This window comes from Miscanthus floridulus, chromosome 12 (genome assembly GCF_019320115.1).
Source record: "Miscanthus floridulus cultivar M001 chromosome 12, ASM1932011v1, whole genome shotgun sequence".
NCBI lineage: Eukaryota > Viridiplantae > Streptophyta > Magnoliopsida > Poales > Poaceae > Miscanthus > Miscanthus floridulus.
Genome location: NC_089591.1, coordinates 12,091,941 through 12,107,922, shown reverse-complemented (window position 1 = coordinate 12,107,922; position 15,982 = coordinate 12,091,941). Strand labels below are relative to the sequence as shown.

General features: G+C 47.5%; 1 protein-coding gene and 1 pseudogene across 1 annotated transcript; both read left to right on the top strand.

Moving 5' to 3' along the window:
- The first annotated feature begins 8,097 nt into the window (after nt 1–8,097).
- On the top strand, nt 8,098–9,995 carry LOC136497726 (UDP-glycosyltransferase 79-like). Its single transcript, XM_066493570.1, has 3 exons — nt 8,098–8,827; nt 9,013–9,397; nt 9,490–9,995. The coding sequence occupies exons 1-3, from the start codon at nt 8,129–8,131 to the stop codon at nt 9,846–9,848; spliced, it is 1,443 nt and encodes a 480-aa protein (XP_066349667.1). The 5' UTR covers nt 8,098–8,128; the 3' UTR covers nt 9,849–9,995.
- A 3,411-nt stretch (nt 9,996–13,406) lies between these two features.
- On the top strand, nt 13,407–14,869 carry LOC136496383 (uncharacterized; annotated as a pseudogene).
- The last annotated feature ends 1,113 nt before the right edge of the window (nt 14,870–15,982 follow it).

The window sequence follows — 15,982 nt, the reverse complement described above, 5'->3', positions numbered from 1 at the left end:
GGTTCGGACTGAATGTTCCTACGTCTAGTCTGTTGCTGCTCGTGTTATTAGCACCGAAAATGGTTCATAGTAGGGGGTACAAATGGTCGAGAGAGGGACTGGTCCCAAGTCTCTGATGGAAGGGTCGAAAGGATGTCAAGAGCCTGATAGCAGCTTGACTGTGTGTGATGTGTGTTGTTCGTCAAGAGTCCCTCCATTTGTTGAAGGAAGCGCATCCCCTTTTATAGATGAAGGGGACAGCTTTACAAGTGAGAGGGCTCGGATGCGTACGCTACCTAGCCTTGTTGTTCACGTCTACCAAGCCTTGTTGTCCATTCTAGTGGGTGCGAAAGAATGATAAGCGCCTACAATACTGTCGATGCCACTGTAGAATGTCAGGATGGCTACAAAGTCCTACCCCACACAGGGTATGGACTCTGGTACAGTGGTTTTGACTTATGAGCCATGCCTTGCCTTTCTCCGCATGTCTTCTAGTTCCCTCCGAACAGAGAGCCCTTGGTCGGATGGCTCCAGTCGGCCCTCGGTGCGCCGGTCGGAGAAGAGCGGTGAGCAGGCTTCCCGCGAGCCCTGGTCGCGGGGTCGGAGCAGGAAGCAGTGCTATGGGCAATGCCTTTTGATCGGAGGGGGCGTCCGGAGGCTAAAGTGAATACTTCGATCTGGTGGACCCAAGGGGCCATGAAGTGGGTGCCGCTCCCTTGGGACCATATCGTGGTGATAGCATATCCGTCATTTGTGGAGGATGCGAGTCTTTTTCTAGACCGTAGTGGTTGTCGTATGTCTACGTCGGGTTCTGTGCCCGAGGGCTAAAGGCGGCGCCCACAACTCTGTAGGGCGAAGAGCACACACCCACAACACTATTCAGGCTCTGCTACGTCTGGAAGGGTCTAAAGCACCCATCCTGTCGTTCCCTGGCAGTTCTTTTCCCGTCGGGGCGCAGGGTATGGACTCTGGTACAGTGGTTTTGACTTATGAGCCATGCCTTGCCTTTCTCCACATGTCTTTTGGTTCCCTCCAAACGGGGAGCCCCTGGTCGGATGGCTCCAGTTGGCCCTCAGTGCGCCGGTCGGAGAAGAGCGGTGAGCAGGCTTCCCGCGAGCCCCAGTCGCGGGGTCAGAGTTGCAGGGTCGGAGCAGGAAGCAGTCGTCAGGCGAAGCGGAGCCAGCTCTCTAACATCGGCGAGGCGAGGTCCGTCCTCGGCCGTTGGATGAGGTGGAGCCTGGCCTTTATCCATTGGGTGAGGCCGAGCCCTGCCCTCGGGGGTCGGGCGAAGCGGAGTTTATCCCTTGGGGGTCGAGCGACGCGGAGTCCATCCCGCGGGGGTCAGGCGAGGCGGAGTATAGCCCTCGGGGGTCGGGCGAGGCGGGGTCTAGCCCTCAGCCGTCGGGGCTCAGCCCTTGGGTGAGGCGGAGCCGTCCCCCAGCCACCAGGGGAGGCAGAGCTGGCTGACGGGCATCGGGCGAGGCGGAACTAAACTCCCGTCATTTGGGCAAGAAGCGTAGTAGCGCTCTTGTCCGCCCGGGAGTTTTTAACGTTCGATGGTTATTAGTTCCATCTCCTTAGGTACCCCGGTATTAGGTCCCCGACAATAATAGAACAAATTGCTAGACCTATCTTTTGTTTTTGGTGGAGATATCACAAGAGGATTGAAGATTAAGTGTTATGGTGGTGGCTCTTAGAGCAAAACCATCAACTTCGAGTGTGTTTCCAACAAACGAAAAACCTTGCGCGCCACGCCGCCGCCACTGCAAGTCTGCAAGGAACAATGCCATACCTTATTTATTTGAGAAAATTTCCTATTTGACACTAGAAAAAGTACAACTTTCTTATTTGGCATCAAACTCAAATTCTTTCCCATATGTCCTCGTCTCAAGTTTTTCATTTCTATTTGACACTTCCGTTAGTTTAGAGTTATAACGGTGTTAAGTGCTAGAGAAAAAGACCATTTTACCCCTGGCGTTTTTCTTCCCAGTTATTAACATGCTGGTTATTGCTATCTTATTTGGACGTTTTTATTTTCAAATGTTATGTTTTCCTTTTTCAATTGCTTCTATAAAATAAAGGAAGGAGCGTAATCTTATAATTACTTTTAAATATGTTGAGCTCAATATCAATCATTTAGGTACATTATACATAACAATAAAATAGAACTATCTGAGCATATTTTTTAGTTTAGTTACGTATCACATGCATGATAGCTAGCTTCTTCTGGCCTGGTCGCTTGGTCGTAAACAATCGTAAATTTCTAGCCAGAACAGTATTTTTCTCTCGCACCAAACCAGCCAGCAGTAATAATCTACGATCGTATATGATCGTTTCAACCCCAGCCGAATAGGCTGTTCATTTATTTTCTGATTCTTGACGACGACACATGAGCCTGCACGCACGTCTCCACTAGCTCATGTACACACGCTAACTTTTCTCTTCTTCGTGTGATCAAACCATCGAGGCAACAATGTATGGACACGCATCTTCAAGTAACTGGCTCGCTTACTTTCTTTTAGCACGCACAGGCTAACAGCGGCTTCACAGCAGCCTTGGCTGTGCCAGGCTTGGCCATAGCACTAGTACAGAAAACATTTTTAGAGACAGTCAAAAGTGATCCTCAGAGACGGTTTTAAAACCGCTACTATGCCAGCTATTGTAAAAATAAGTGATTTTCAGAGGCGGTTCTCTTAAGATAACCGCCTCTGAAAATCGATTTTCGAAGGCGGCTAACTTAAGTCAACAGTCGCTAAAAATAATTTTCAAAATTTTTTAATAATCATTTAGAGTCTAATAAAAATAAGAAAAAATATTTCTAATGGAGCCCAAAAGGATGAGGATCGGCACAACTCACAGGATTGATTTTTCACTTGTTTTGAATATAAGTGCCGACACCTAGGATTCGGACCCATAACCTCTCCCTCGCGCGATCCCTCCCCTACCACTACACCACACAATCACTTGTGTCTAGTTCTATGATGCTGTCCATTTGTACTAATATGTACAAATCTTGTAATCAATATTTTAACTCATAAACAATCTTAAATGAGAAAACTTTCAACTACAAAGTTTTAAATCTCGTCGCTACAACTTTGACATAGAACATTTCTCCATCCAAGGTCATTTGAAAAATTCAAAAATTCAAAATTCAAAATCTGAGACTTAATTTATATATTTGGAACCATAAATGATCTCAAACAAAAAATTTATCATCTACAAAGATTTAGATCTTGTCGAGCTCTACAATTTTGATATAAAATTTGTCTTCATCTGATTTTATTTAAAAAATGAATTTATTTGTGCTACAACTATTTTTAAGGACGGTTGACTTAGTAACCGCCTCTGAAAATCACTCATTTTCAGAGACCGTTGACATAAGCAACCGTCCTTGAAAATAGCATTTTCAGAAGCGGTTCTCTTAACAGAACCGCCTCTGAAAATGGATTCATTTTTAGAGGTGGATTTTTTAATGGAACCGCCTCTAAAAATTGATTTCTAGCAACGGTTGTATAGCTACAGTGCCTCCCGCGGAGGTTAGTGATGACGTGCTGAGACAACCGCTTCTGTTAGAAAATTATTTCTATACTAGTGCAGCAGCCCTGCTGGCTCGGACCTGGGCACGTTGGCCCTGGCCGCGCCTAGCCTCAGAGCCCGTGCTGGCTGCCCGTTCCCTTTGCTTAAAGGGTATTTCAGTCTTTTCCCATTGCCTCACTAGGAGATTTATCGGTGTTTCCTCACAGAATTAACGGAAGTATCAAATAAGAAAGAAAAACTTGAGACGGAGACAAATAGGGAAGAATTTAAGTTTAAGTGACAAATAAGAAAACTGTACTTTTTCTGATGTCAAATAGGAATTTTTCTCTATTTATTTATCGTGTGCGAAGTGCGAGCAAGCACAAAGCTAGCGAAAACAGCAAACAATGGGAGCACGAGCGCCACCTGCACCACGTCGTCTTCCTCCTCTGCTGCCCGCGGGGCCGGCGGCGCACACGTGCTGCTCCTGTCGTACCCTGGTGCGCAGGGCCACACGAACCCGCTGCTCGAGTTCGGCCGCCGCCTCACCTACCACGGCCTCCGCCCCACGCTCGTCGCTTCCCGGTACGTGCTCTCCACCACGCCGCCTCCAGGGGAGCCCTTTAGGATGGCCGCCATCTCCGACGGCTTCGACGACGGCGGCATGGCCGCGTGCCCCGACCTCGACGATACTGGCGCCAGCTCGAGGCCGTCGGCTCGGAGACGCTGGCGGAGCTGATCCGCTCCCATGCCGCCGAGGGGCGGCCCGTGCGCGTGCTGGTTTACAAATAGAACACCAGAGGAAGGGGTGCTTATTATACCCGTTTGTACAAATGGAACTCTAGAGAGGAAGAGGGTTTACGATGCCCGTCATTGAAAATTGATTAAAAAACAAAATAAAAAATCAAATCGGCTGGTGTCAAGGCCCGCCCTCAAATCCACGGACCCCAACGCCGAGTCTCGACTTGGACCACCACAGACTGAGACGTCTATCACAAATCAAAGACACGCACCCACACAGCTTTTGCCGCAAATGGAACCCATTAGTCTGCCTATGTTGTCATCACCACAGATCGAAACCTTGGACCGGCGAGCGAGAAGACCGAGTGTGAGGAGAGAGAGAGAGAGAGAGAGAGGAGAGAGAGAGAGAGAGAGAGAGAGAGAGAGATGCTAGAGCTCACCTTGGAGACGGAGCTTCGACTTGTCGAGGACCTTGGATCTGTAAGGATAGTCAACGACAACCTTGTATCAGTGAGGAGACTGAGAGTGAGTGAGTGAGAGACGGAGGAGATGGACATGGACAGAGGAGTGGGGGCAGCGCTCACTCAGATAGGGCGATGAGATGCGAGCATAGCTGATGGTGAGGAACTCTAGCAGGGCTGGCCATGCATGGAGATCAAGGATGCCAAGCGGAGAAGACAAGTCGAGGACACTTCGGTGGAGAAGACTAAAGGAGCCATGGCGGAGAAGATCGAGCAGCCCCTACCAAAGAAGGCGATACTAGAAGTGGCAACTTTGGGAAAGTATTTTGTGCGGAAGTCTAGGTTACAAGTAACATTTTTTATTGGTCTTGGGCCACTCTTTCATCAGGCGGTAACTTACATGTCTCGCCTCTGAAAATTGGTTTTCCTTGATGGGCTTTTTAATAGACCCATCTCTATAAAATAACGTATTTATAGAGACGACCCCCTTAAGAAGCTTGCCTCTGAAAATCAAATTTTGGAGGTGAGAATATCATGTTACTGTCTTCTAAAATCATTTACAAAGATTGTTGAACTAAAGTGCATCCTCTGAAAATAAAAAAAAATATTATCTCCTAAAATTGTTTCTGTAGTAGTAATGTGTCGCGGGGGCGGAACCGCGGCAAGCATTGTTGTTCATGTTAATGTCAGAGTGCGTGTCTTCGGTGGCTCGGGTGGATTAAAGAACACAAGAATCATAAAGGGGACGCAACGGTTTATCCTAGTTCGGGCCAATCGATGCCCTACGTCCAGCAGCTGATGATCCTTATACTCAAGAGCACCCAAAGTCTGGGGGGTTATAGTAGAGTGTATAGGAGAAAAAGAGAGATTTGGTAGGGGATCGCTCGGTGCGGATCCTAGGGACGCCTCGCCGCCGGTGGAGCCTTCCCCATCGCCGGAGAGGAGGAAGACGACGGATGCGGTGTTGGAGCTCTCGGTGCCCCTCTCTGGGTTGCTCTGCTCTCGGTGCAAAGCTCAAGTGGAACGGTGAGGACACAAATGATCTGCGTGGAATCGTCCTCCCCCCTCTTAGGATCTGACTTCCCCCTTATATTCAGACGTAGATCATACATGGTGGTTTGGAGGAGTTGAGCCTATGGTCTACATGCACCGGAGTCCAGGAGGGTCTTGCAGCGGCGTCGTGTGGACCGTGGCGATGTCGTGGAGACGGAAAAGCTCTAGGCGTCGTCCGGCTGCTCTGTTCTGACAAACTGAGTGTCAGGCTGTGTCGGCTTGGACCAGACTCCCCAGGTGCGCTTTCTAGAGGCTTCTTTGTGGCGAAGGAGGCTGGCTCGAGAGGCTGATGCGTGGGCCTAGGAGCCCCCGATCCCCTGGAGGCCGCGGAGGAGTTTGTCTTCTTACGCCACACCCTGTGCATGACCCTGTCTGAGAAGTGGTTGACAGAGCCGTGCCCATAGGGCAGCGCCTGGGAGCCCCCGAGCCTTGGTGGCTCGGGGTGTACCATCATGATGCAAATGGATTTCTAACTATGGCTGAAAATCAATGCCTAACAGCCTATAGTGTCATTCATCTATTTAATGAGCATGCATATAAATTTGAAGTCACTAGTGTCAGTAATCGCAACTGAAAATCGATTTCGATCCATCTGTAGAGATACCTTAAATTCTTGAGGCGGTCTATGACACTAGACACCCCCTAGAAATGGAAGACATTTCAAAAGGCCATCCAGAAACATTTTTACGGGTGGTTTTTTGTCAACCATGGGTACAAAAAAGGAGACACCTTTGAAAGGCTTTATGTATTAGCGAATTTTATGTCGAAAAGAATATATGTATGTGTTACTTGAATGTTTTATTTAAATGTTACAAATATTGAGAGTTACCAGTTTCAGATTGTATTGTACCCTCAGATTTTTTAGATTTTTAATGTAAATATGAAAGTTTTAAGGATTTGCGTTTTCAAATTCAACAATGATCCTATTGATACTCTTTCTGGTTAAGAGAAAAAGAAAAAGAAAAGCACATATCTAATATATATACTACAACTGCTTGAAATCGAGATCGATTTTAGTAGCAGCTCTTCTTGCCCTATCAAAGCATTTGTGTTCGGATTAGCTGTGTTCTGCGGCTTAGAATGAGACAAGCCGGCCAGGCTAAGGAGACAAGCACGGGAGTGGAGCGGCGAGGTGTTGCTAGGTCTCTCCAGCCGTGGGTGGAGGAGGATAGTGTTGGGCAGGAGGAGTATAGGAGGATAGCCGCACACGGACAGTCTGGCGAAATCAGGTTAGCACGGTAAGTAGAGCAGGGTCAAACACGGCAACCATGAGGTGCCAAGGGCAGAGGTCGACCGATGGTAAGAGATATCTCAGGTGAACTGCGTAAGACATATGTTAAAGAACAACATAAGAGCATCAATAGTTCAAAGAAAAAATAGTAATTCGATGAGTTTTTAAAGTAGCTAAAAATTGAGAGCATATTTGTTGGGTTCCTCTATCAGTTTCCAAAAATATCGCTCCTATAATATATAAAACAATTTTGCGTCAGGAATCTCGGACTATTTTAAAGTCAATGTAACCACTTTTATACTTTCTTTGTCTCTTGTACATTCGCATTGAGAGCTCCGTCCTACTCCTTATTCTTCCCCACGTTCTTCCACCTCGAAATTAGCCGATCGATACGCGCGCGCATGGTTGAGAAGATTTTCCCGCAAAGATTGAGAGTTGTAGGAGAGCTGTTTTCGGTCTTGCCAAAAAAAATTAAGATTAGAAGTGGATTTTGGAAACTCTGGAAGATGCTCTAAGGTAGAAGACAATGATAGAATATGACAAGAACCATCCGATCTAAATCTAATGATCTTAATGCATCGCCACCTACCACCCCAAAAAATTTCAACTAAAAGGTGTCCACACTATAGCAATTCTGGAAGGAAAGTGGCTGGCTTGAGGCTCCTTTGTCTCTACCTGTCTTTTGTTTTATAAGATAATAGAACGAATTTCTAGACCTATCTTTTGTTTTTTGTGGAGATATCACAAGAGGATTGAAGATTAAGTGTTATGGTGGTGGCTCTTAGTGGAGCAGTATCGTTTTTGTTTCTGTAACCGGATTTCATCTTTGGCCACACACATTCACCAGTTGAATGTTGGAGGCCGGATATTTTTTTTTTCTTGATAATTAAAAAAAGACTCTACCTGTCTTTTGTTGGCTTGGCCGAAAAAAAAAAGGCAGACAACTCCGTCAACAAAAAACGCGACACCGTCAACCGTCAACTCCGAGTGAGTTTCCAACAAACGAAAAACCTTGCGCGCCACGCCGCCGCCACTGCAAGTCTGCAAGGAACAACGCCTTACCTTATTTATTTATCGTTTCCCAAACTCCAGCCTCTCTCCACTGCGAAGTGCGAACACAACACAAAGCTAGCGAAGACAGCAAACAATGGGGAGCACGAGCGCCACCTGCACCACGTCGTCTTCCTCCTCTGCTGCCCGCGGGGCCGGCGGCGCACACGTGCTGCTCCTGCCGTACCCTGGCGCGCAGGGCCACACGAACCCGCTGCTCGAGTTCGGCCGCCGCCTCGCCTACCACGGCCTCCGCCCCACGCTCGTCACTTCCCGGTACGTGCTCTCCACCACGCCGCCTCCAGGGGAGCCCTTCAGGATGGCCGCCATCTCCGACGGCTTCGACGACGGCGGCATGGCCGCGTGCCCCGACCTCGACGAGTACTCGCGCCAGCTCGAGGCCGTCGGCTCGGAGACGCTGGCGGAGCTGATCCGCTCCGATGCCGCCGAGGGGCGGCCCGTGCGCGTGCTGGTTTACGACCCGCACCTGCCGTGGGCGCGGCGCGTGGCGAAGGCGGCTGGGGTGGCGGCCGCGGCGTTCCTCTCGCAGCCTTGCGCCGTCGACGTCGTCTATGGGGAGGTGTGGGCGGGGCGGCTGCCGCTGCCGGTGGTGGACGGGAAAGAGCTGTTTGCGCGCGGGCTGATGGGTGTCGAGCTCGGGCCCGATGACGTGCCGCCGTTCGCGGCGAAACCGGACTGGTTCCCTGTGTTCCTTGAGACGACAGTGCGGCAATTTGAGGGGCTGGAGGACGCCGACGACGTGCTCGTCAACTCATTCCACGGGATCGAACCCAAGGTGAGCCCACCGTGACCACGGCCGGCACCTGTTTGTTGTCTTGCTCAAGTGAATTTTCGTCCATAGTCATGTTTCTTTACTGAATAATCGATGATTGGTCTGTTTGTTGTGATTCTTTGATTCCACTTCACCATCATAAGATTGATTTTCTTTTTGACGCATTTTCATTGTTAATAACTGAGCAGGAGGCAGATTATATGGCACTAACATGGCATGCAAAGACAATAGGCCCAACCTTGCCATCATTTTATCTTGATGATGACCGTTTGCCGTTGAACAAGACTTACGGTTTCGACCTCTTCAACAGCAGCGAGTCATGTCTGGCTTGGCTTGACAAGCAGCTTCCGTGTTCTGTAGTTCTTGTATCCTATGGTACTGTCTCTGATTATGATGAAGCACAGTTAGAAGAGCTTGGCAATGGATTGTATAATTCTGGCAAACCATTCGTTTGGGTTGTGAGGTCAAATGAAGAACACAAGCTGTCCAATGAACTCCGTGATAAGTGCAAGGAACACGGCCTTATTGTTTCTTGGTGCCCCCAGCTCGAAGTTCTAGCACATAAAGCCACAGGTATGGGGAATGGTTATTCTTATACATATAATGGAATATGAGACAAAGTTGATAAGAAATATAAAATTTAGTTGCATACTTTTAATATGCAGGTTGTTTCTTCACACATTGTGGATGGAACTCGACACTAGAAGCAATTGCTAATGGTGTGCCAATGGTGGCAATACCACACTGGGCAGACCAGCCGACCATATCAAAATACATGGAGAGCATGTGGGGCTTGGGTGTCCGGGTGCGCAGAGATGAGAAAGGCTTGGTGACGAGGGACGAAGTGGAAAAGTGCATCAAGGATGTTATGGATGGGGATAGAAAGGATAAGTATAGGATGAATGCCACTATGTGGATGCAAAAGGCCAAGGAAGCCATGCAGAATGGAGGGAGCTCGGACAAGAATATTGCTGAATTCGCGGCAAAGTATTCATCAAATAAGTTTTCAAAGATAGTGCATTAGTTACTTTCGGTCTTTGTGGATTGTATGTGTTACTGTATGTTACATTATGTCTAGGGGTTGTAGGTGCTACTTTGTGATACATACATGTAAAATGCTTCTGTGCTCTAGTACTCTAATGAAATAGGGATCATACAGATATAAAAATATATATACTATTATGCTGCATTTGAAACGCTGTAAGCGTACATTTTTTTTAAAAAAAGAGAGCATTATCCTGTGCCTCGTAAATGTTACAACTAGTGGTAAAATTGTGTGGCGAAATTTATCTTTGCCACTAATGCGCATACTATTTGTGACAAAACTAGTTTCCATCACTATTACGTTGGTAATTAGTGGCAAAATACTAATTCACCACAAAAAGCATCTATGGCAAAAAAGTGTTTACCTCACTGATATAACAATTATTAGTGGCAAAAAAGTTATCGCCACAGGACTCACAATTAGCGAGAAAATATTTTGGCGAAATTTAAATTTGCCACTACTTGCCATACTATTTGTGAAAAACTCGTTTTGATCACTCTTATGTCGGTTATTAGTGACAAAAATATTAACCCGCCCCAAAAAGCATCTTTAGTGGCAAATCGAGTAGCGAAACATTGTTCTTCCACTATTTATCAAGATATATGTGGCAAAAAGTATTACCTCACTGATATGACATTTATTAGTGGCAAAAAAAATTTATCGCCACAAGGCACACAATTAGTGAGAAAAATATTATGGCAAAATTTAAATTTACCACTATTTCCCATACTATTTGACTACACCCTCCATTCCCTTATACAACGCGTGAGCGCTTTTTTGTTTTTACCGTAATATAGTAGGCAGGCTGGCTAATCGAGGCAGGTAATTACTAGCGTAATTAGAACCGAACCGTTCGTTTGCATGCAATGCCCCCAACTGTTGAATACTGCTAGGCAAAATCTGTGCTACACACTGCTAGCCAACAACGGAACAACCAATCAGCTTCGCAAGCCAGCGGCGCGGGTGCTTAATTCCAATAAGCTGAGTTAATATGTACATGTATCGCAAGCTTTCTTGTTATCTGGAAACTCCCTTCTCACGGCGTGGAATGCGAGAAAATTAACTACGGTACGTGATTCCCAAAACGCGGCTCGAACTGCGTTCGCACAATCGTGACCCTAACACCGTCCCAAACACCACCTAAGTTGTGTCTCTGCTCGAATATGACAAAAAAGACAATGAATGCACTAGCAAGGTCATTTTCCTTCGCTACTTGGCCGCTGCACGCCTGCTGCCTGTGCTCGCCACACTAGGTTAGACCTCCACTGTCACCACCGATGCGCAGCGTCGCCGCCTCACGGATCACGGTGTTGATGGTACGTGTCGGATAGGGCAGGCACTGTTCATCAGCTCGTGGCGGCGGCATCACCGGGAGCCCGGGTTGGACAGATAGGCAGACCACATTGGAGCATATGGGCTACAGGTACACGACTACATGCTTGCCCTACCGGCCCAAATAACGATTGTCAAGGACCCGATGAATGCGGATGCTCATTGTCGGTGTTTTGAGAACCGACGAGTAAATTTAGCAACGCGCTGCTTAAGGGAGTCATTGACTAGCACTCAGGACAGAGAGAAATTATACTAGTTCAGGACAAAACCCTATGTCCAGTGCTGGAGATTGCGAGTACATGTTCCTCGATGTCAAAGTGCTCCAATCGGCTTACAACTGGGGGTATGCAAACTAAGGTTCTACTGGTAGAAGGGATTTGAGGTAGAAGAAATCGATTGCCTAGGAAGAAGGCCTGTCTCCCCTTATATAGCCACGGGGGCCAGGTTATATGCAGAAGTATAGAGTTCTCCTGACCTGAGTGGCTAGGAGTCCGAGGGAGGGAGAAACTAGTAAGCTTGGCCGGCAATCCTGCTAGTCTTGTCAACACGTCCGGGCATGGTCGTCGTGAGCTTGCTCCTTATGCCAAGGTATAACGTACAGTGGTGGAACTATGCCGGTTGTGGCGGCACTATGCCGGCCATGGCGGCGCCACGGGAGTGGTGGTTGTTTACCAACTCCCCTGTGCGGCAGAGTTCATTGTGGGTGTCGTCGTCTCCGTCCTGGCGTCCGTTTCTCCGGGGAGCAGTCGTGATGTCACTGTATGGGGAGGACAGGTGTCCCTCGCCGGTCTCCTGCTCCCTTGGTCGTGGCTCTGTTGTCCCAGTCTCCCATGGTTGGGTTAGGGGCATAGGATCCGGTTAGAGTGGGAGAGCTGGCTCCCGGTCGTGGTGCCCATGCCGTAGTGGGTGTGCTCATACGCCCGTCCATCTAGCTGGATGGGATGTGGGCGGTGCTAAGCCACACGGGGTGGCGTCAGTGAGTCCTGGTGTTGTCTTCTCCGGCAGTGGAGTGCTGCCCAAGGAATTGATAGACACTGAACTGCTTTCATTCAATCATTCATTAACATTTAGTATATAAGGTTCTGAGCTGATGACAACTCCTGCGCTTCCATGATTATGCGACTAGTGGACAAAATTTAGCAGGACATTTTCTTCCATTACAGTACATTTCCTCTACAACGGCTTGGATATGAAATGCAATGGGAGCAGCGGCTTGTCTCCTTGTGACCTTGGAGCATTCCGTCCATGAGCGGTTCGTCTGATCGTCTCCGAGCGGTTCGTCCGATCATCTCCGAGCAGCATTCTGTCCACGAGTGACTCACTCTCCGAGCGGTAAGATAGATGCTGACGATGGCGGACATGGCACCGATCTCAACACAGTCAGGGAAGACGAGCAATGGCAAGAGCAGAGGAGCTGAAGGCTAGAAGGTGGAGGAAGGAGGGTTGGGGGCGTCAGAATCTTGGAGGAGCACCCGAGCAAGGCAGCGGCGCTAAGTTCCGAACTTCCGTTGACGCTCTGTTCGGTTGTTAGTATACTCCCTCCGTACACGTAAAGGAAGACGTTTAGGACATGATTGTGTTTACCAAGGAGTGATTAATTAGAGGGTATTTTTCCATGTCTGTCCCAATTTAAAAACTGTTGCGGGTGCATTCTATATGAGAAACAACCATGGTTCAGACGGCTAGTGCAGTCAGTGTTGGCCCTGCAGATGCAGACCCAGGTTCAAAACTTGGCGGGCGCCTTTTTTTGTTACGATTTTGCATGGCACTGTTTTGGCCCTGCGTGTCGCGTGCGGTGTGGCTGCATGGATTGCGGATTTGAATCTCCTGGGCGTGCTGCGCGCGCTGAGCCGCTTGAGCGCATTCGTGCTCGCGTTTGTGCACTGTTTGGCCCTGCGTCTCGCGTGCGGTGTGGCTGCATGGCGCACGGTTTTGAATCTGCTAGGCATGCTGCGTGCGCTGAGCTGCTTGAGCGCGTTTGTGCTCGCGTTTCTGGGCGAGTCCGGTGCCATGTTTTGGTTGGGTTTTCACATGCAAATGAATTTTTGCGGTGGCGCCACGGATTCTAATTTTTGCGCTCGATAGCTCCGACGTTCCATGTTCCACCGTGCCTATTTTAACGGAGTCTTTCCCCCGGCCTGAGCTCTTTCCAATACCGTACTTCATCTCCTCACTTTCCCTCTCTTCTCTTCACTACCGCATGCAATGGCTGATCCTAGAGTTGCTGACTTTGATCTGAACGTTCGCTTAGAAGAAGATGACAACGGCAATCTTGCCTTCGATCTCAACGAGCCAATATTGGAGTCCGGCAACGACAATGGTAATCACCTCTCTTGTTTGAGTTTGTTGTTTCGCTCAAGCGCCATATTTTCTGATTTTTTGTTTCATTTTTGGACAGGATTTGATTTGAACTTGCCATTAGATGAATATGGTGCGGTTGACTTTGATTACATACAAAACCTCGCTGGTAATTTTTTCAGTTTGTTCTTTCCTTTTTTTTGATTATTTTTTATGTAATCCGTGGCTAACAAGAAGAATGTTCTTTTTTTTAATAGAACAAGATGTTGAGGTTCCTGTTGAAGTACACCATAGAAGGAAGGACATGACAGAAGAAGTCACAAGACAAGTGTACCAAGCATTGTTAGCTAGAAGCAAGAATGGGACACTAGGCAAGAAGGATACAAGAATAGTTGCTGATCAATTTGGAGTGCACATTCGGTCAGTTCAGCGCTTATGGAAGCGAGGTAAACACCAACATGCTCATAACATTCCTGTTGTGGTTGCAAGTAAAAAGAAGGGTAGATGTGGCCGCAAGGCAGTCCCTCTTGATTTGGAACAATTGCGCAACATTCCTCTCAAACAAAGAATGACCATAGAAGATGTGTCTAGTAAACTTGGTATGAGCAAAGCTAGGATACAAAGGTAATTGAAGAAAGGTTTGCTTAGGCGTCACTCTAGTAGCATCAAACCATACCTCACAGATGCTAACAAGAAGACTAGGTTGAAGTGGTGTGTTGACATGATTGAGCAGGGTTTGCTTGGTGATCCAAGATTTAAGGATTTTTTTTTATTTTGTGTTCATTGATGAAAAATGGTTCTACCTCTCTCAAAAATCTGAAAAATATTACTTGCTACTCGAGGAAGACTAACCACATCGCACTTGTAAAAACAAGAATTACATCCCTAGGCTAATGTTCTTGTGTGTTTGTGCTCGGCCAAGGTTTAGGAATGGAGAATGTGTTTTTGATTGAAAAATAGGTTGTTTTCCACTTGTCACTTATGAGCATGCTGTTAGAAGAAGTCACAATCGTCTTCGTGGAGAACAAGTAATTAAGCCAATTACCTCAATCATAAGAGAGGTGATTAGAGATTTCATGGTAAACAATGTGCTGCCTGCCATTCGAGCCAAATAGCCAAGAGAAGATGTGAACAAGACAATTTTCATACAACAAGATAATGCACCTTCCCATTTAAAAGTGGTTGATCCTATTTTTTGTGAGGCTGCTAAGTAAGAAGGGTTTGACATTCGCCTCATTTCTCAACCACCCAATTCTCCGTATTTTAACATTTTAGACTTGGGTTTTTTTTGAGCTATTCAAGCTATTCAATACAAGAAGGATGCAAAAACAATAAAAGATCTGGTTCCAACAGTCCAACAGGTAAATTGATCAATTGTTCACTTGTTCCATTGTTTCTTGAACAACTAATATATTCATTGATTGCATTTTTGAACACATGTTTTGTAGGCATTCTTAGAGTATTCTCCATGGAAAGCAAACATGATTTTTGTAACACTTCAGAGTGTTTTGAGGGAAGCCATGAAAGTTAAAGGGTGCAACAAGTTCAAGATTCCTCACATGCAAAAAGAAAAACTAGAGAAAGAAGATCGACTGCCATTGCAAATCTCTTGTGAACCTTCATTGCTAGCCGAAGCAATTGCTAGCCTTCCTGCAGCAAATTAGAAGAAGAATATTAGAAGATGCAAGCATGTTAGTCTTTGCAGCATGCTAGCCGAAAGCAAGAATATTACTAGCAAATTAGTTTTTGCATGCCTGTTAGGTCGATTGAATGAGACATGTACCTTACTGTTCTTTCTTTGCATCTTGCTTCATCTTTGCTTTTTCCAACTTCTTCATATTGTAGATCTCGTCCAACTTCTTGATAACGTGCTCAGGAAGAAGTATTGTGTCACCATCCATTTGAAGCTTCTCCACATCAGGAATGTAGAGCTCACAATCAAATTTTTCTATGCCACTAAGTATCCATGCTGTGAGATCGTAGTCTCTGTGTACAATACCGCAACGTGCACACCTGCTAGCTTCGCGGCGAGCTTGGTACGTAGCAGCCTTCGTCGTCGTTGTCGGCATGGAACGTGCCGCAGTGAGCACACAGAGACTCCGGCATCACCTCGACGGAGTCCGGCACCACGTCGACAGAGTCCGGCGCCATCTCGACGGAGTCCGGCACCATCTCAACGGAGTCCGGCACCACGTCGACGGAGTCCGGCGCCATCTCGACCGAGTACAGCGCCATATCCGAGGCCAGCGTCATCTCCGAGTCTGGCGTCATATCTGAGTCTAGCGCCTCCTCCATGGCGCGAGCGACCTCCATGGCGCGAGGAAGGAAGGGAGTAGACCGGCGAGTGGCGAGGAAGACGTGTGGAGAGCGGTGAGGAAGGAAGGCGCGCGGCGCGAGGGCGACAAAGACGTGCGGTGGCAAGTGAAACGAAGAGGCGAGCGCGTGATTAATGCGGACAGAAGCCGAAACGCAGGGGCAATCGC